The sequence below is a fragment of the Panthera leo genome, chromosome F3 (assembly GCF_018350215.1).
Source record: "Panthera leo isolate Ple1 chromosome F3, P.leo_Ple1_pat1.1, whole genome shotgun sequence".
NCBI classification, from domain to species: Eukaryota; Metazoa; Chordata; class Mammalia; order Carnivora; family Felidae; genus Panthera; species Panthera leo.
This window is the reverse complement of record NC_056696.1, coordinates 2,883,209-2,903,719: the sequence shown is the minus strand read 5'-3', so window position 1 is coordinate 2,903,719 and position 20,511 is coordinate 2,883,209. Positions and strand designations below refer to the sequence as shown.

Here is a 20,511-nt window from a genome sequence, read left to right as displayed (position 1 = left end):
CCCGAGATCACAAGTCACATGCTCTACCGGTTGAGCCCTCCAGGCATCCCCCAGTTTCCTCGTTTTAATATAGGGACAAGGGGACTTATTTCAAACAGCATTTTTTTTAAAAAAGTTTATTTATGTATTTTGGGAAGGAGAGAATGAGAGAGAGGGAGAGAGAGCAGGGGAGGCGCAGAGAGAGGGAGAGAGAGGATCCCGAGCAGGTTCTGCACCGTCAGCGCAGAGCCCGACGCGGGCCTCGAACTCACGAACCGTGAGATCATGACCTGAGCCGAAACCAGGAGTCAGACGCTTAACCGAAGGAGCCACCCCTGAAGGGGAGTTCTTTAGCACAAAGAATAGAAAATGAGGTACAGAAACGAGTGTTTACTTGGAAATGACACCCCGATGACTCGCAAATGTTAAAAAGAGCTGACCGGTAGGGCAAAATTCAAACGACACGGGAATCGCGGCTGTCATTCCTGTCGCTTAACTTCCTGAGACACCTCTGCGCTTATTTTTCTTCCGACTTTTCTTTTGGCTGCATGTCCCTTGTCTCCAGGCGATAACAATGTCCTATTGAGAGAAAGGAAAGATAATTCGGTCCTTCCTCCAGCAAGGCTGATGGGCTCTTGGTTTTCACATCCTTCATTCAGGGAAGTGTCACCGTGCTCGGTGTCTGGCCCCCGCCCCTGCCCCTCCACGCAGAGCCCCGGCCTTTATTCTGGCTCTGAGGAGCCCAGGCGGAGCCACAGAGGCCGTCGCCACCGACGCCCCCAACCTCCTGCCCCACCTAGGAGGTGGCCACGGGGCCGCGGGGCTGGGGCCGCAGGGCTGAGTCCGCAGCCGGGAGAGGACGGGAGCGCAGGGAGTCCACCTGCCGCAGCGCTCCCGCCTCCGGCCAGCAGGTGGGGCTGCGGGGCCCTGAAGCTTCAGCATTAGTCTGAGCAGCTTTTTAACAGGTCCTTGAATCAAGGGCCTCCTCTCCTAAACAGCTTCTTCCTACTGTCAGTGGGGGGTACTACTTCGTAATAACTATTTATTACTATTATCATTATCATCATCATCATCATTATTATTATTATATGGATTTAGCATTTGCAAGACGGGAAGAATGAACCCCACATTGCTAACGCTGGTTAGATCTCAGTAATGGGGGGCTGCCTGGGTGGCTCAGACAGTTAAGCGTCCGACTTCAGCTCAGGTCATGATCTCCCGGTTCGTGAGGTCGAGCCCCGCGTCGGGCTCTGTGCCGACAGCTCGGAGCCCGGAGCCTGCTTCGGATTCCGGATCTCCCTCTCTCTCTGCCCCTCCCCGGCTCGTGCTCTGTCTCTCAAAAATAAATAAATGTTAGAAAAAAATTTTTGAGCGAAGATCTCAGTAATGGATTATGGGAGATTTGTTTTTAAAAACACATACTTTAAAAAAATTTTTTTTAACAAATTTATTTCTGAGAGACAGAGGGAGACGGAGCATGAGCAGGGGAGGGGCAGAGAGAGAGGGAGACACAGAATCCGAAGCAGGCTCCAGGCTCTGAACTGTCGGCACAGAGCCTGAAGCGGGGCTCGAACTCACAGGCCGTGAGATCATGACCTGAGGCGAAGTCGGACATTCAACCGACTGAGCCACACAGGTGATCCTAAAAGCATATACTTTAAAATATATATTTATTTTTATTTATTTTTAAAAGAGAGAGTAGGGGAGGAGCAGAGAGAGGCGGACAGAGGATCCGATGCAGGCTCCAGGCTGACAGCCCAGAACAATTTTGACTTTTTTCCAGGTAAAGAGACAGAGGTCCGGAAAGTGAGTCTAAGGTCACAACATCTAAAAAGTGACAGATCGAGGGGCACCTGGGTGGCTCCGTCCATTAAGCGTCCGACTTCGGCTCAGGTCATGATCTCACGGTGCGTGAGTTCGAGCCCCGCATTGGGCTCTGTGCTGATGGCTCAGAGCCTGGAGCCTGCTTCGGATTCTGTGTCTCCCTCTCTCTCTCTGCCCCTCCGCCGCTCACACTGACTCTCTCTCAAAAATAAAGAAACATTAAAAAAAATTTTTTTTAAAGAATTATCAATGATCAATCAGAATTATCTCTTCAAACCCTCCAGGCAGGATGCCATTTTCTTTCTTCTGTATTAGGGAGTTACAAACACGAATACATGCCCATGGTGGCCACGCAGGTACCACTGTAAACAGATATTGGTGCAAAATGATCAATCACAGCAAAGATGGTGTCCCTCACGACTGGCTGGGGCGACTGTTGCAAACTTAGAGCACATGTCCCTCCTCGAGGAGGCAGCCTCCGGTCACGGTCATCCAGCGCCAAGGGCAGGCGCAGATCTGAAGGCGGTAACAACCAATTCAAGCTAACAACCTTGCAAGCCTCATAAAACGCTTCTATCCTGTGACAGGGGCTGTGGGGCTCCAGAGGGATGACCTTGGCCCTCCCTGTGCTTGCAGTCAAGGAGTACAAAATAATTATCCCCACTAAAGCGTTCTGTGTGACTAAAGCACAACATTTACGGAGTAGTGATTATCACAGAGAAAGCAGGAAATGCACGGAGTTGAACTCAGTCTCTGGGAATCTAATAACATTTCGCAGAGAAGGTGAATACTGTGCAGAGGGAACAGAGGGAAACGTTGATCTGAGGGAGGAAACTTCTAAAAGAATTTCAGAAATGGCAAAACTGAGACGCCTGGGCGGCTCAGTTGGCTGGGTGTCTGACTCTTGATTTTGGCTCAGGTCATGATCTCATGGTTCGTGGGATCAAGCCCCGTGCTGGGCTCTGGGCTGACAGCTCGGAGCCTGGAGCCTGCTTCGGATTGTGTCTCCTTCTCTCTCTGCGCCCCCCCCCGCCACTCTGTCTCTCTCTCTCAAAAATAAATAAACATTAAAAAATTTTTTTGAAAGAAAAAAAAAAAGCCTGCTTGGGATTCTATGCCTCGCTCTCTCTACCCCATGCTCTCTCTCTCTCAAAATAAATAAACATAAAAAAAGATTATTCAATATGTTAAACTCCAAAACAGTAAAAAAAAAAAAAAAAAAAAAGTCAATGATTAGTTTATCAGATTTTACCTGTCCATCTTCCTAGGTATGTTCTATAGGTTTTAATACTTATACTCTTTTTTTTTTAATCTTTTTTTTTATGTTCATTTTTGAGAGAAAGTGAGAGAGAGCGAGTGCCGGGGGAGGGGGGCAGAAAGAGAGATGGGAACAGAGAATCCAGAGCAGGCTCTGTGCGGACAGCAGGGAGCCCGACGCGGGGCTCGATCTCACAAACCCGGAGATCCTGACCCGAGCCGAAGTCCGATGCCTAACCGACTGAGCCACCCAGGCGCCCCTATTTATACTTGTTAAAAAAAAAATTTTTTTTTCAGGTTACGAAAGGAATGCTTATTGGAGAACACTCAGAAGACGGAATCTGTATTTCCAAGAAGAATTCTATTTACCCGTCGCGTGACAGGTACTGGGTACTGGGGCTGGAGCAGTGAGCCTAGCACATCAAGGAAATACAGTTAGGACTTCTTGGAGCTTTGGCCATGTAATCCGAATGCGAATAAATATGTAACATGTAATACGAATAAAGATCCAGGCTAAGTGGAAACAAGTCACTGGGGCTCAGAGTAGCAGAATGAGAGTCCCCTACGACTAGAGGCGGGTTCACCATCAATTAACGAAGCTCGTTCCCAAGCCCGCGCGCACACAGGCCCTTCCAAGGCCGCTGCGGTATTTTCGCCTGGTCCAAAGCTTCTGTCAAAGTTTCTGAAACAAGATACGTAAGACCACTGTCTCTTTGCGTCCTCACTTCCCTCTGTCACTCCTCCGCGTTAGAGGGTTCAGGAATGGGACTTTCTGGGGACCTGGGGACGATGATTAAGGGATACCTTTAACTGGAGCTCTGTTAAATCAGTGCTCACGGTAGGTGTAGGAACGGCTTTCTGAAATAACACCTACTGCCCGAAATGCCAACTCAGCCAGCACCGTGTCACAAACGTGCAGGGCCAGGGGCAAAGGAGCTCTGTGACACCTGGCACAGAAAATACATGGGCAGTGGGGGGCCGGGGCGGGGGAGAGGGGGGACAAGATGTGAAAGGAAATGAGAAACTGGTCCACAGGAAATCCTTGCAACCGTCAAGAGGAAAAAATTATTGGTGGAAGAATGAAGTCTCTCAATGCCTAATCTCAAATGCCCAACCAGGGTGCCTGGGGGCTCAGTCAGTTAAGCGTGTGCAACTCTCGGTTTCAGCTCAGGTCGCGATCTCACGGTTCGTGGGTTTGAGCCCCGTGATGGGCTCTGTGCTGAAGGCTGAGCCTGCTTGGGATTCTCTTTCTCTTCTCTCTCTGCCCCTTCCCTGATTGCACTCAATCGCTCTCTCAAAATAAACATTAAAAAAATAATAATAAGGGGTGCCTGGGTGGCTCAGTCGATCGAGCGTCCGATTTTGGCTCAGGTTATGATCTTGTGGTTCACGAGTTCCAGCCCCACACCGGGCTCTGTGCTGACAGCTCAGAGCCTGGAGCCTGCTTCAGATTCTGTGTCTGCCTCTCTCTCTGCTCCTCCCCTGCTCATTCTCTCTCTCTCTCAAAAATAAATAAAACATTAAAAAATTGAAAAAAAAATAATGGAACATATTAGAATTCTTGGGTTTATGGGATACAAACTCGTACTCTTTCTTACTACAACGAATCTGTCTGTAGTTGAAGTCACATGTTTTGTTTATCTTAATGAATCAGAACCTGTCTTAACGGAGCAGACAAATCTTGTTCTGAAAAACACTGGGAATCCACCAAAAACCATACACAAAATGGCCATTCAAGCCGCCAAACATCCCTGAAATATTAGAGCTCAGATGTGAAAGAAACTCGATACAGGTTTTTCCAAATTTGACAATAATCTTTAAAACAATACACACTAATAACGGTAATGACGTGGGAAACTAAAACATAAACAATAATACACTTTTTTTTTTTTTGGCCTGTCAAAGTATCTACGACTTTATTTTTTCATTCTCAAGTTAGTTAACATACAGTATAGTCTTGGCTTCAGGAGTAGAACCCAGTGATTCATCGCAAATGACACCCAGGGTTCATCCCAACAAGGGCCCTCCTCAATGCCCATCACCCATTTTCCCCACCCCATCAACCCCCGGTTTGTTCTCTGTATTTAAAAGTTTCTTATGGTTTGCCTCACTCTCTGGTTTTATCTTATTTTTCCTTCCCTCCAAATAAAAAGTTTTTTTAAAAAAATATTTATTTTTGAGAGACAGTAGGGGAGGGTCAGAGAGAGAGAGAGGGAGACATAGAATCAGAAGCAGGTTCCAGGCTCTGTGCTGACAGGTTGGGGCTCGAACCCACCAGCCGTGAGGTCATGACCTGAGTCAAAGTCAGACACTTAACCAACTGAGCCATGAGCCACCCAGGGGTCCCCTAATAAAAAGTTTTTGATCACCATGCTGAGAATAAGACTGACCTTTCTATTTTCTTTATAGAAACTATTACAAAATGTCATAGGAAAAGGTGACTGAAAGTACGCGGCCTTGGGGCGCCTGGGTGGCTCAGTCGTTAAGCGTCCGACTTCAGCTCAGGTCACGATCTAGCGGTCCGTGAGTTTGAGCCCCGCGTCAGGCTCTGGGCTGATGGCTAAGAGAGCCTGCTTCCCATTCTGTGTCTCCCTCTCTCTCTGCCCCTCCCCCATTCATGCTCTGTCTCTCTGTCCCAAAAATAAATAAGCGTTAAAAAAAAAAATTAAAAAAAAAAGAAAGTGTGTGGCCTGAAAACGTGGGGAAAATTATCATAAATGGTGCCCATAAAGTCTAGACACACAGGTAAATATGCATAATGCTGCCAAGGGCATTTTCAATCTTTAAAAAAAATGAACTGTGTTTCTGGACTTTTGGACACCCTGTATAAGTGTGTCAGGAAGTTAACAAATATTTTATGGTCGTGTGTGATGCGTGTGGCGTTTTTCAACTTATCAAAGTGTCATTTGTGATTTCTCTTTCTAAACATATTTACCTACATAAATTTTTGGATTTTTTTAAAGAAGGGTTTTTTTCTTTCTTTCAGATTTTTTTAAAGAAGGGTTTTGTTTTTTGTTTTTTTTTTTAAGTTTACTTATTTTGAGACAGAGAGAGAGAGAATTAATGAGCAGGGGAGAGACAGAGGGTGAGGGACAGAGAATCCCAAGCAGGCTCCTCACTGCCAGCCAGCGTGTAGGCGGAGTCTCGAACTCACTAACTAGATCATGATCTGAGCCAAAACCCAAGTCAGATGCTTAACCAGCCGAGTCCCCCCAGGAGCCCCTTGGGTATTTTAAAATTTTTAATAGGGGCCCCACAAATCGTATGAGCTCCCGGTCCTGCAAAACCAGCGTCTACCAATTTAATACAACCTCACAGGAGCCCAGGAACTTTCTGCAGCCTCAGTCACCCCTTAAAAAAAAAAGGCATTGGCCCAGCATTTCCTTCGGTTTGTGTGGAGACCAAGGCAGAGTGGGGGCCGTTCTGGGAAGCACACGACCCCGCGGACGGAAGGAGTCTCGGCCGGTAGGGCAGGACACGTGCCCGCAGTCACCCCAGCTCTGTGTCTGCGACCCCAGCTCCTCTGGGCCCGCCCCCAGTGGCCCCGCCCCTCCGCGACTCCGGCCCCGTGGGCCCCGCCCCTCCGTGACCCGCGCCCCCCTCCGACCGGAACCCCGAGGGCCTCGCTGGCCCCGCCCCTCCGTGGGCCCCGCCCCTCCGTGGCCCCCGCCCCGCTGCGGCGTCAGCCCCCGCGGGCCCCACCCCCTCCACGACCCCGGCCCCGTAGGCACCTCCCCTCCGCGACCCCCACCCCCATCTCCGACCCGAGCCCCGCGGGCCTCGCTGGCTCCGCCATTCCCCCGCGACCCCGCCCCGCGGGCCCTTGACCGCCGTGCTGAAGGAGCGGGGGGGGGGGGGGGGCGGGGAGGACGACGCCCGCGGGCGGACGCGGGCCCGGGCTGGCCGGGGCGGGGCCAGCGGGCCTGGGGGTCGCGGAGGGGCGGGGCGCGGGCCTCAGCCCCTCTCGCGGAGCCGGAGATCCTTCTCAGCGGCGGAAGTTCCGGCGTCGCCGAGGGTCAGAGGTCAGCAGGAAGTCGATACGTGGCCGCCGCCTGTCCCCAGCCGAGGAGGCGCAGCAGCCGGAGATGGCGGCGGTGCTGAACGCAGAGCGGCTCGAGGTCTCGGTCGACGGCCTCACGCTGAGCCCGGACCCGGAGGAGCGGCCCGGCGCGGAGGGCGCCCCGCTGCTGCCGCCGCCGCTGCCGCCGCCCTCTCCTCCCGGGGCGGGCCGGGGGCCGGGCGCCGCAGGGCAGCAGCCGGAGCCCGGGGAGGCGGCGGCCGGGGGCGCGGCGGAGGAGGCGCGGCGGCTGGAGCAGCGCTGGGGCTTCGGCCTGGAGGAGGTGTACGGCCTGGCGCTGCGCTTCTTCAAAGGTGAGCCGGCCCGGCCGCGCCCCCGCCTCGGCCGCCCCGCGGAGTCCGCCCGGGGCCCGAGCGTGACGGGGCCAGTGCCCGCCTGGCCCGCCCGGGCCGCGGCGACCGGAGCAGGCTGCGTCCTTGGGGGTCCCCGAAGTTTGTCTCCCCGCTCTGGGCCGCTGGGTCACACACCTCTGACGGGCCCGGAACCTGGGTTTTGCGGTCCTGGTCCTGCCTCCCCGAGGTTACCAGGACGTTTGACCTGATTCAGCTTCTCGGGTTTCCACGGGCCGGGGTGGAAGAATGAGCCCTTTTCTCTCCTAGAGGATCCCGTTCTGGGATGGTTTTTTGTTTGCGGTTGGTCTTGGTTTCGTTTTGTTTTGCTTTGCTTTTTTTCTAACGGTCGTATTCCTTTTCTTGCTTCCTATGGTTTGGCACACCAGGTTCCCCCGATTTTTACCCCTTTTCTGGGGAGGAAGATATCTTCCCATCGGTTCCTTCCCTTCCCTTTGCAGTCATTCCGGGGAACCATCAACTCGAATAGGACTTGCACACCTGGCGGTTTTGATGTGGCCGCGAGGAGGAAGTGTTAAGCTAATGCGTCCCCTCCGGCTCGTCCACCTCTAAAAGGAAGGGGTGCCCTCAGTGTTCTAGTAACTTCTAGATGGTTAAAATTGTACTTGGAAGCAATGCGCAAGAGTGAGTTCTCAGTTAAGGCCTACAAGTACTCTCTGTTTCTCGCACAATTAATTGTAAGACGTCTCTTGTCTTGGAGCAGGATTGTGGTGTGTGGGTTGTTTTTTTTTTTTTTTCTTTCTCCTTTTTTGGGTGATTCACTGGTGGCGATACCAATCACATGATCTTTTCAGTGGGAAAGACTGATGAGACGCCTGTTAGTTTGATTCTTAGAGATATTTAGATCTTGTGGGGCGGATCCACGGCCGAATGCAACTTTAAAAGTGGTTGCTAGGTTTCGGGTACATTCCAGAACAGCATATTTATGACACTTTTCCCAGAGGGAGTTCCTTTTGGAGGGCAGGACATACTTGAGTAGCTGAAGTTGTGTAGTTCGTGGTAGGGATACGTTCAGAAGTTACTTGTTTTCTCTCGGCATAACTTTGTGCAAACTAATGGAAGTGTTTTATAAGTTTTCTAGAACATTTGGTTATTCCACATTTATTCCATTTTTTTTTTTTTTTTTTATTAAAAAGCTTACCCTTGAAATGTTCATTGTCCTTGCACATTGAGTTCAGCCCTCTGCGAACTGGCCAGCGTGGGGAATTGGTAATGGCTAATGGGTCTTAGGTCACTGGCTTGAATTTCGTGTTTCCTATGGTGGTGATAGATTACCACTAAGATAAAAATCTGGTGGCTCCTATACAACTCCTATAACTACATTTTACTTCAAACTTTTATTCTTGGAACTTAACTTTTCCAAATGTTCAATAAGCTTCAAGTATATTGTAGCACAAAGGTATTTGAGAATAGGAAAGGGCCAACTTTTAATGTTTATTTATTTTTGAGAGAGAGAGACAGAATGCGAATGGGTTAGGGGCATAGAGAGAGGGAGACACAGAATCTGAAGCAGGCTCCAGGGAAAGGGCCAACTTTTAATCCTAGCTTTGGCCACGAGACCAACAACAAAAAAAAGGTAACAATTTTCTGAGCCTGTCTTATTTGAAAATAGTAATATTTTCTTTGTAAGATTAAAACACTGTATAACCTGCAGTAAATTTGGCATTGTTTTGGGGTCGGGAAGCCCTGGATTCTATTTACCATGTAAATTCCTAGGCAGTTAACTTTTCCAGACTCAGTTTCTGTGTGTGTGTGTGTGTGTGTGTGTGTGTGTGTGTGTGTGTGTATGTATGTGTATACAGCTGGATTAGATGATGATATTTGACGTCTCCGACTTAAGATTTGGTCTAAAGCTAACATTCTTTTAACATTCTTGTTGAGTAGTAGGAGTCCTTGAGGAACCTGTAATTTGGGGGCCTAGTTACCAGTGACCTTGGAGAATAAAAGCTACATTGATAGGTACGGTTCATTTAGTTCCTAAATTAAGCTCTCAAAGCGGCATTCAGATACTTAAAAGGAGAAATAACATGGCAGTTAAAGTTACCTTTCTGTGTAGATCACTTCGTGGTCAGCAATGATGAGGCTGTTAGGATAGGAGACACCTGGTGGGGGGCGTCTAAAAGCAGTCAGAATTATGGGTGAGTCAACTGTTGCTGCCTTTGTTTTAACGTGTAATCCCAGCGCGGTGCTTGGCATTTTTGTCGGTTTTGCAAGGGTTTCTTTAAAAAAATTTTTTAAAGGTTTGTTCAATTTTGAGAGGGAGAGTGCGAGTGGGGAAGGGGCAGAGAGCGAGGGAGACAGAGGATCCAAAGCAGGCTGCATACTGACAGCAGAGAGCCTGATGCGGGGACCCGAACTCATGAACCATGAGACCGTGACCTGAGCCAAGGTCAGACACTGTAACCGACTGAGGCACCCAGGCGCCCTGCAACATTTTCTAATAGATCGCTGTTTGGTGGTTTTGTACTAGAATCTCAACAAGAATTAGAAATGACATTCCATTTTATCTTCTGCTGTGGAATAAATAGGAACCTTTAGAGTGTGGATATCTGTTGAAAATAACTTGGATTGGGAGTCACAGACCCCATTTCTCATTCCACCCCTGTCACTGTGGTCACAAGCCAGTAACCGGACCCAGTATGTCAACTACCTACTGTCTTAATTTTATGCAGGTAAAAATAAAATCATAGATGAAAATACAGGTAAATGTAAGTTAGCATCTTCCCATCTAAACTTCAGACCTCGTTGGGGCACCCGGCTGGCTCGGTCGGTAGAGCCTGTGTTTCTTGATCTTGGGGTTGTGAGTTCGAGCCCCACACTGGGTGTCAAGATTATTTAAACAAATGAGTTTAAGACTAAATAAATAAACTTCAGATGGTGTTAAGTCCCTAGTACAGATAACGTTCTAAGTAGGTGGGTTAGGTCACCAATATAGATGAACAGTACATTCACTTTTGCTGTGAAGGGACTTAGGGTCCAAAAGAGGAGTTAAAGACCCTGTGGCAGTCACATCAGGTACCATTTTGAGAACCCTAGATATGTTATTTTGTTTCCACAGACCTTTGAGTATTTGGGGTATTGCTGAGTATTTGGGGTATTGTTGGGGCTTCCTAGTTGAGAAACTTGATCCAGGCCACTGGGCGTTAGAGGCAGGGCCGGCTCGCTCTCTGATTCCGGAGAGGTCTCCCCACTGCAGGAGGTGGAAAGCACACCCTGCTTCTTCTGAAGGTGTGCTGAGCAAAATATTCAGAGTTACTGCCCTGCTGCCTCATCGCTTTTTGGGAACTTTTTAAATATGTTTGCCTGGAAATATTAAGGGCTCATGGAAAGATGCATACGGTTTTTGTCCACGTGATCACTTTATGGAGTCTCTTTGGATATCTGGAGGAGTGAAGCATGAGAGAGCCATCTGAATTCCTACGTAATATTGCTATCAGGTTCGAGATTTTGAATGTAATGGGGCAAAAATTGCTTCCAAAGGACTGAAGTAAATGTGCTTATCAAAATATTGACCTGCAGAGTCCCATTGCTGCTAATACAGTATTAGATTTTTTGGGAGGCCTGCACTTAGCTAATGTAATGATCTTTTTAAACTCGTGTAAATTGAAAATGGATGTGTTAATTCATTAGGGATTGAAAAATGGTAATAGTCTAATGGTCTTTCTTTCACTGGAATGCTTTTCTTCATATGCTATTTGGTTTGGAGTAGAAATTCAAACAGGAAAGGAAGAATGCGTCTTTCCCTTTATTAGTTTTCAGAATAATGAGTTCTTTCTCTAGCGGCCTCAACAGGTGACACTTTTTTTTGATGTCATTATGTACTCATGCTTTTAAACGTATTTGATTTATTTTTTTTAAGCTCTTATCGATGCTCAATACTGTCTTTAGCAAGTGGGAGCCTTGTCAAATTCGCTCATAAGTTCCCTTTGACATGACTAATAGTTTTTCATAGCTTCCTTGCTATCTGGTATGATGAGATGTTCCAGGTTATTCGTATACATTTCCTGCCTCAGCAGGAATTAGCCGTTTGTCCAAGGAGACGAGGTTCCAACTTGTTAGTGGGAAACAGCCTTTGAAGAGCCATCATCTGGGTGATAGGCGTGGCTGCTCTTTGCTACTGGATTGGTCATTGTTTCTAGGCCTTTTCAGTAGACAGATCTAGGGATCTGGGGTGTGTGTGTGTGAGAGTGCATGTGTGAGAGTGAGCGAGCGAGCATGACAGGAGTATTTTTGAGGGTATGGTATGTAAAACCTGTAGTCGAATTCGGAAGAACTTAAGTCGTAAGTCTTGGACTCAGTGTCTTTATGGAATTGTTGATGCGTTTCCACTAGCATTGCTGTTGATTAGACTTGGTCATACGCTCAGTTATGTTACGGGTCTCAGAGAGGCAGTCACGTGGACATGCTGAGATGGTTCCATTCGTTTTGTCATCTTTAAGCACAGGCATTTCCCACCATTGGTATGAATGGCCCCATCAAGGTTTTACAGCGATGTGCAGCTGTCGTTCATTCTTTGGTAGCCTGTGTAATTAGTGTGTGCCTCCTGGACTTGAGTGGTCTAGCCCCAGATAATTTGAAATTGAATTCTTACTATCCAACATCATTAAATTTTGAATTTATATTTCCCTGCTTTCTTTATCGTCTTCACCTTTAGATACAAGGGTGTAATAGTGTAAGAGACCATACAGACCTACGAGACCGTCGTAAGAAAGGAACGATAGGCGCTGAGAATAGGAATACCTTTCACGCGTCTGATTTTCTTACTGGCTAGCTCATGTTACATTTGAGCTGAACTGAAATTTTCACCTGAAGACAGATTCAGGGATATGTGTACGTGTGTGTTTCATGTGAGTTACTTTGACATTCCCCGGGAGGCCTCCCCTTCATTTAATACACGTTCAGGAAAGTACACAGCTCATAAGCGTGTGGTGATGAACTTCCACAAGGCGCCCACTCTGGAAACCGCCCCCAAGAGGAGATAGTGTCTGCAGTAGCTCCCCTCACCGCTGGTTTCACCCCCCACGGTGGTCAGCTGGGGTCCGGAAGCTGGTGATCTTCCTGACACCGCGTCAGAAGGTCGCGGTAGCCTTGCTGCCGCGTCCCAGCTCCTGCGTCGTTTACCCCACATCACCTCGTTCGTCACCTCGTTCGTCACCTCATTCGTCGAGTGCGTGTTTCATCATCTCCCGTCATCACAAGGGTGAGTGGGGGCCAGTGAGGCCACGTCCACATCACTTTTGTTACAGTGTATGGTTAGAATTGTTTTATCTTATTATTCTTGTTTTGTTACCGTGCCTAATTTGATAAATTTAGTTTTATCGTGGATGTATATGTATAGGAAAAAGCATTCTGTATATAGGGTTCGGTCCTCTCCGTGGTTTCAGTCATCCACAGGGTCTTGGATTGTGCACCCCACGGATAAGGGAGGGCTACTGTGCTTTTATCTGTTTGCTACATGGGAGCTACTGTGGCTTAATATTTACCAAGTTGAGCTCTGGAGTCAGCACCGTCTAGGGTGCTTTTTCTTATCCTGCCACTCAGTTTTGTAAACCCTGTGTCTTCCTTTATTCAGAGGTTTGTTGTGGGGCACCTGGGGAACTCAGTCGGTTAAGCATCCGACTTGGCTCAGGTCACGATCTCCTGGTTTGTGGGCTGGAGCCCCGCATCGGGCTCTGTGCTGGCAGCTCAGAGCCTGGAGCCTGCTTCGGCTTCTGTGTCTCCCTCTCTCTCTGCCCCCCCCCCCCCCCCCCCCCCCCCCCCCCCCCAACCAGCACATTAATCTGATCTCGGGCTGGTTTGATGGAAATACAGTATCTAGGGTGAGGGAAGAGAGAGACATGCTGCTCTCTTCTGTGCAGATCCGACCATCCCTGGGTAATGCTTTTTGTTTGAGACAGCATCCTTTAGGGTTAAAGACAAATCGAGTCTTTCAGAAGAGAGCTACTTGTCCAGGTGTGGGACATCGTTAGCATAATGGCCGCTGTCAGCGTGTGCTTTGTGGGCACTCCACCAGCACATTGGAACACGTTGTTTGTAACCCTCACAAGAACCCTATGGAGAAGTCATCTCCATTTTATAGGCGACAATACTGAGGCTCAGAAAGGTTAAATAATTTGTCCCTATTGTATACTTAACAGAGCTGGGATATAAAATGTAGATCTTTAGCAAGTGTGAGGGAATTAGCTACGCCTAGAGCGTAGAGAACTCCGGGCAAACACGATGGGCATTTTGTGGCTTTTTTGAGGTCTTACCTGTGAAATGTGTTTTCTTTAATGCCGAGAGCTGGAAATAGACCCTGTGGATAGAAATTTGAGAGATCGAGACGCCTGGGTGGCTCAGTCAGTTAAGCTTCCTGCTCGATCTCAGCTCAGGTCATGATCTCACGATTTGTGAGATCGAGCCCCATGTCAGGCTCTGCACTGACGGCACGGAGCCTGCTTGAGATTCTCTCTCTTTTCCTTTCTCTGCCGCCCCCTGGTTGCACACACTTGCTCGCTCTCTCTCTCTCTCTCAAAATAAACAAATAAATAAAACAAAAAAAGAAGTGTGAGAGATTACTGACTCAGAGTAAAGAACTAAAAACCACAGCCCCGCAGAGATGGAATCGCGTGCCTGGGACAGGGAGTTCCCATCACCTGCACCTGCTCAGGCGTAAGGTGGCAGTTGCTAGGGGGGATATGCTTTGAGTCCCCTTTCTTAATCGTTGGTGAATCTGCTACAGGTTTTTTCTTTGCGGTGACCACGAGACTTAGTGAAATAGTTTCTAGTTCACATTAGTTTAAGCTGTAACCTCCACCGCTTCTCCTTCTCTCACACTTCAGGTTTACTGCTGCTGCTGTTTACATCTTTATTATGTTGTGTATCCAGAGACACGTTGTTGTGGGCCATGTGGAAATGTACAGGGGGTCTGAGCTTTGGTTGCGAGATTCAGTCGCTGATCGTTACTATCCTTTCCGGCTCATAGATTGTATGGTTTCATTTCACAGATAAAGGCCAGAAGGGACATTGAAATAGTTTGTTACATCACTCCACCTTTACCTCCAAAGCAAAGAGAAAAATAGGATTTCTGTGTATAAACCTGTTCTTGCAGTCGATGTGTGAGACTAATAACCTTTTGTATAATTAATTTCAGGTGGAAGGGACTTAATTTTTCAGAGCTTTGGGCTTGGTAACTGACTCCAGGACTGTTACCAATTACGTTGTTGTATTAGAACTGTTAAATACGTGTGCATTTTTTAATATGACACTATTATCAGATTATGTTGTCCTATTAGAACTGTAAAGACTTGTGAGTTTTTTTTAAAGTTTATTTTGAGAGAGAGTGTGTGAGGTGAGCAAGAGTGGGGGAAGGGCAGAGAAAGAATCCCAGATAGGGTCTGCACTGATAGCCTGGGGCTCGATCCCACAATCCGTGAGATCATGACCTGAGCTGAAGACAAGAGTCGGATCCCTAACCGACTGAGCCACCCAGGCGCCCCTTTATGAATTTAATAAGAACATAGTCTAGAAGTCACTTCTATTTTTAATTGCTTGGGAAAATATGTTTTGTGTATTGTGTTAGTGTCCTATTACTGCTGAAACAAATTACCACAAATTCAGTGGCTTAAAACAACCCCTATTTTACAGTGCTGGGGGTCAAGAGTTCAAAATGAGTCCCTTCCCGGAATTTCAAGGTATAATTCCATTGTGATCTAGCTTTCAGTATTCCAGCTCTAAAGATGTCTGTAGTCTTTCTTATTCCTGATCCTGTGTTGTGACCTGTTTCTCTTCCTACAAGTTTGAGAATTTTCTCTGTCTTTAGCATTTGAGAATTTCTGTTTATCTCCTTTCTGTTTATTTTTTGAATGATTATGTTCAATATTTTGATAGTCATCCTAGTCTCAAGCTGCATCCTTCATTTCTGGGAAATTTCCTTATATTATTTCATGATAATTTCCACCCTTTTTTCCTCTGATTTCACTCTATGATAATGTTAATACTAAGTTACTGGAACTTCTGGGGCACCTGGGTGGCTCAGTCAGTTGAGCATCCGACTTTGGCTGAGGTCATGATCTCACAGTTTGTGGGTTCGGGCCTCATGTCAGGCTCTGTGCTGACAGCTCAGAGGCTAGAGCCTGCTTCCAATTCTGTATCTTCCTCTCTCTCTCTGCCCCTCCCCTGCTTGTGCTGTCTCTCTCTCAAAAATAAACGTTAAAAAAAAAAAAAGATATTGGATCTTCTGAATTGAACTTCTAATTCTCTTATCTTTTCCATCTCTGTCTTTTAGGAGATATTCTCAACTCCATTTTCTAGCCAATGAAATATTTAAAAATACTTTTTTAATGTTTGTTTTGGGGGGGGGGGGGCAGAGAGAGGAGACATAGAATCCTAAGTAGACTCCAGGTTCTGAGCTGTGAGTACAGAGCCAGGCCAGGCTTGAAGTCATCAACTGCGAAATCATGACCTGAGCCAAAGTCGGATGCCCAACTGACTGAGCCACCCAGGCGCCCCGGAAGATTTTTTTTTTTTAATTTGTTTTTACATTTTACATTTTCCATTTCTAAGAGTTTTTATTCCCTAAATTGTCTTTCTTTCTCGTCCCTCGTTTTGCTTAATGGACACATTAGCTTCTGTCTCTGAGGATATTAAGTATAAGTTGAAGTAATATTGAAAGTTGAAGGATATTAAGTGTAAGCCTGGGTGGCTCGGTCGGTTAAGCGTCCGACTTCGGCTCAGGTCACGATCTCGCAGTCTGTGAGTTCGAGCCCCGTGTCGGGCTCTGTGCCGACAGCTTGGAGCCTGGAGCCTGCTTCGGATTCAGTGTCTCCCTCTCTCTCTGCCCCTCCCCTGCTCATGCTCTGTCACCCTCTGTCTCTCAATAATAAATAAATGTTAAAAAAAAAAAAAAAAAGTTTAGGTGTGGGGGTGTGGGTGTTCCCGTGTTGGAAGCATTCTCAAATATATGGTGATCGTCAAGTATTCATTCCTGTTGGAGGGTAAGGGACCGAACAGTTACTGTAGCCTTGAGTAGCAGCCTTAATTGTAGGGTGATGAAGCAGAGGTTTCATAGGGGAACCCTCAAACCATCAGTACCTTTCGAATTAGTAATTGTAGGTTTTTTGTTTTTTTTTTTTTAATTTTTTTAACATTTATTTATTTTTGAGACAGAGAGAGAGCATGAACAGGGGAGGGTCAGAGAAAGAGGGAGACACAGAATCTGAAACAGGCTCCAGCTCTGAGCTGTCAGCACAGAGCCCGACGCGGGGCTCGAACCCACGGACCGCGAGATCGTGACCTGAGCCAAAGTCGGACGCTTAACCGACTGAGCCACCCAGGCGCCCCAGTAATTGTAGGTTTTATCTTTGGGGCCAGTTTTTCCCGCAGATACTCCTGGCTGCTTCCTGGGTTGTAGGAACTTAGTTGTCAGCATTCAGGAAGTAGGCCGGAGAAGGGAGGGTGGGGGGAAGTTGTTTACCGTTGATGAGGGCAACTCGTTGCTTGGTTTTTAGTCCTGCATTTCACTCCCAGCCTGGTGCTCCCCCATCTGGAGCACGTGTGATTCGGGTTCTCCAGTAAACGTCAGCCCTCTGCTGAAGTAGGGGCCGGGTAGCCGCCTGCCTGCTTGGGGTTGTCGAACACAGTGGGAGGGAGGGGTGCCTCCTTCTTAGTACCCCCTAAGAAGCATTACTTTTTCCATCTAGACTCCAGCTTCTTATGAACCTGGAGCCTCAGGAACCCGGGTTCCTGAACCTTCCCAGCGTTCTCTAAATTGCCTCCCTTATTTGTTTGCGTGGAGGTTTTTCATTGAGGATCAGAGCTAATGTTGTGTGTTTAATCCATCATGGTTAGCTGGAAGTTTGTAAATACTTTCTCTATCCTTTTAATTATACTGTCATTTTTTTTTTTGAATACCTGGAAGTCATTTGGCTTCTGAGTTTACTTCTTCCTCTAGTCAGGAGCCGGCAAACTTTCCCTATAAAAGGGCCAGATAGGGGGCGCCCGGGTGGCTCAGTCGGTTAAGCGTCTGACTTTGGCTCAGGTTATGATCTCGCGGTTTGTGGGCTCTGCTGACAGCTCAGAGTCTGCAGCCTGCTTCGGATTCTGTGTCTCCTTCTCTGTCTGCCCCTCCCTGCTCACATTCTGTCTGTCTATTTCTGTCAATAAATAAACATCAAAAAAAAATAAAGGGCTGGATAGTATTTTAGTCTCTAATGGCTACATATGGTCTGTGTTCATTTATATTCTTTGTTTTTGTTTTTCCATTTTTGCTTTTTTGTTGTTGCTTTATAGCCCTTGAAAACCGTAAAAGCCAGGGGCACCTGGCCGGCTCATTCGGTAGAGATGTGACTCTTGATCTCAGGGTCATGAGTTGAAGCCCCACGTTGGGCATAACGCTTACTTTAAACAAGAAAACTTTACAAAAGCCATTCTTAACTCCCAGGTCTTATAAAGACAGCAGTGGGCATGATCGATCCAGTTTGCCATTCCCTGCTTTAGTCTGCCTCCTTTAGGTAAAACTGATTTGTAACCTTTTATCAGTCTTCGGTTTTATAGAAAATGAACTTTTTAAAAATCGTTGTTGCTGGACAGATGCCAACAGGTGATCCCTTTCAGTCCAGTCAGTTAAGAATGACTAGCTTTGCGGGGCGCCTGTGTGGCTCAGTCATTTAGGCATCCAACTTCGGCTCAGGTCATGATCTCCTGGTTTGTGAGTTCGAGCCCCGCATCGGGCTCTGTGCTGACGGCTCGGAGCCTGGAGCCTGCTTTGGATTCTGTGTCTCCCCCTCTCTGTGCCCCTCCCATGCTCATGCTCTGTCTCGCTGTCTCTCAATAATAAATAAACGTTAAAAAAAAAAAAAAAGAATGACTAGCTTTGCAGTCACGCTTCCCTTTGGTGATGGTAGTCACTGTCTGCTTGTGGCTGTGTCTTTATGCGGTTGTACCTGAAAAATAGCCCTGCCTTTTCTTTCTAAGCGTACTTCACGTTTGTTTTTTGGTTGCCGTAGAAAACAGAGTATAACTTGGTAACAATTAACCGCGTGACTGCAGGAACCTAGGGTGATGCCAGTCTGTATTCCTTTCTGGCAGCACTGAACTAGAACTTCCCTTTAGGAATGTGGTCCCGGTGAGAGATTTTTGAGTTTCATCAAGGCTTTTTCTGTGTAGTTAATGGCAGTTACAACTTCCCTATTAAGCGTATTTAATGCCTGTGGAACCGTAAGTAATTGAGAAGAAAATTATTCTCATCTGACTTGGAAAACCGAACAAAACACATCCTGCGTCGAGAACACGAGCACCGTGTGGGCTGTCTGTACCGAGGGCAGGATTTGCACATCCTCCTGGGTTGTGTCTCTTCCTCCGGGGAGGATAATGGATCTGTTAACCTTGTCCCAAAGGCTGAAAGATGAGTTGTCTTGACTTTTTACAAATGTTTGTTAAAAAAGAAAAAAGCGTATATGTATTTGATATGAAAGTACTTTATGCATATCGAAGAAAATTTGGGAATATAAAAAATGACTAAAGAAAACTCTGTAAGCCGATCTTTCGGAAAGATGACGTTTCGATGCGTTTCCTTTTCTTTGTCTTGTCGTGCTTGTTTTTGGTTCAGACACATCTGGTCCCCAGCTTGGATGATGCCGATTAATGTGAAGATCCCATAGTAGAGTTTAACGAAAGACGATAGAACAGTTCTTGAACAAGTGTGCGCATGATTCTGTGGAAATGCCAGTACAGTTGATGAGAACGAATGTACCGTTTTGCTAATTCTCACAGAAATTGACCTGTGAAGTCAATTTGTTCTTTAGTCGGGCATGGGTTAGGTGGTACCCATGAACCAAGCGTGGTGCTGAGTGCTCGGGTTCATGGTGGTGAACAGATTAATTTGACGCTGGGCCAGAGCTAACACTGAAAATGTATTCTTTCTTTCTTTATTTTTTTGTGTGTGAGATTTTATTTATTTATTTTTTTACATTTTATTTATTTTTGAGAGAGAGAGAGAGAGAGAGACAGAGTGCAAGCAGGGAAGGGGCAGAGAGAGAGAGAGAATCCGAAGCAGACTCCAGGCTCCGAGGTGTCCGCACAGAGCCCGACGTGGGTCTCGAACCCATGAACCGTGAGATCATGACCCGAGCCGAAGTCGGACGCTTAACCGACTGAGCCCCCCCGAAACCCCTATGAGATTTTATTTTTAAGTAATCTCTACACCCAGCCTGGGGCTCAGACTCACAGACCAGACGTCACGAGTCCCATGCTGCTCCAGCTGAGCCAGGCAGTAAAAAGGGCAGATGTTAAAACGACATTCAGAAATCCGGAAACTCACCCTGCCTGTGGATGAGTCACTTTTTAGGGCGGGAGGTTAGGCTGACAACTTGCTAATTAATTGTCACAGTTTCTTTGTTTGCCTACCCTCTCCCTTCTTCCCCTGCTCCTAGTTTGCAGGGCTAGGTCTTTGAAATAAAGGAGTAAATTCATTACCTGGTAAGAAATGGACCCTCCCTCCACTGAAATAACTGTAGTAGTCATAGGCTAGAGAAATTGTGTTGATATCTACTAGACTGTTGGTGTCAAATCCTCTCCCTGCAGCAAGTAGGAATGTGTGTGTGTGTGTGTGTGTAGGTTTGAAAATTGCTATATTACATGACTAATCGGGAAAGTGTTTTGGTCTTCTAGTGGATAAAGTTTCTATCTGATTTTATCTTTATTTACATTTATTTAGGTCAAAGCAACCACTTCCATACAATTCAGGCTTTTTTTTTTTCCCTGAAGGAGAAAGCGACAAACCCCAGGAATCCTGACTGAACAAAGCAAGGACTTGTACCTCCTGTGCTCCACCCCTGCTGTTTCTTAGGCTCACTTCACCTTGAGTCACCAGCATGTAATTTCTTTTTATAAGGCTCAAGATGGTATCCTTAGAGTAGTTCTTTTTGGCTTTAAAAAACAAAACATGGGGCGCCTGGGTGGCTCAGTCGGTTGAGCATCCGACTTCGGCTCAGGTCACGGTCTCGCAGTCTGTGAGTTCGAGCCCCTTGTCGGCCTCTGTGCTGA

General features: G+C 47.1%; 1 protein-coding gene and 1 long non-coding RNA gene across 2 annotated transcripts in view; one reads left to right on the top strand and one right to left on the bottom strand.

Annotated features, from left to right (window-relative positions):
• Positions 1 to 354: 354 nt before the first annotated feature.
• On the bottom strand, positions 355 to 8,325 carry LOC122211635. The gene is made up of 2 exons (XR_006198758.1): positions 7,606 to 8,325; positions 355 to 558 (listed from the first exon to the last, which is right to left on the bottom strand). It is a non-coding gene; the product is annotated as an uncharacterized LOC122211635 (long non-coding RNA).
• Positions 7,000 to 20,511, top strand: part of ACBD3 (acyl-CoA binding domain containing 3) — a 32,778-nt gene continuing 19,266 nt past the window's right edge. The window contains exon 1 of the mRNA XM_042924919.1: positions 7,000 to 7,431. Within this exon, the coding sequence (XP_042780853.1) occupies positions 7,146 to 7,431 (286 nt within the window). The 5' untranslated portion in view covers positions 7,000 to 7,145. The remainder of the gene's footprint in view (positions 7,432 to 20,511) is intronic.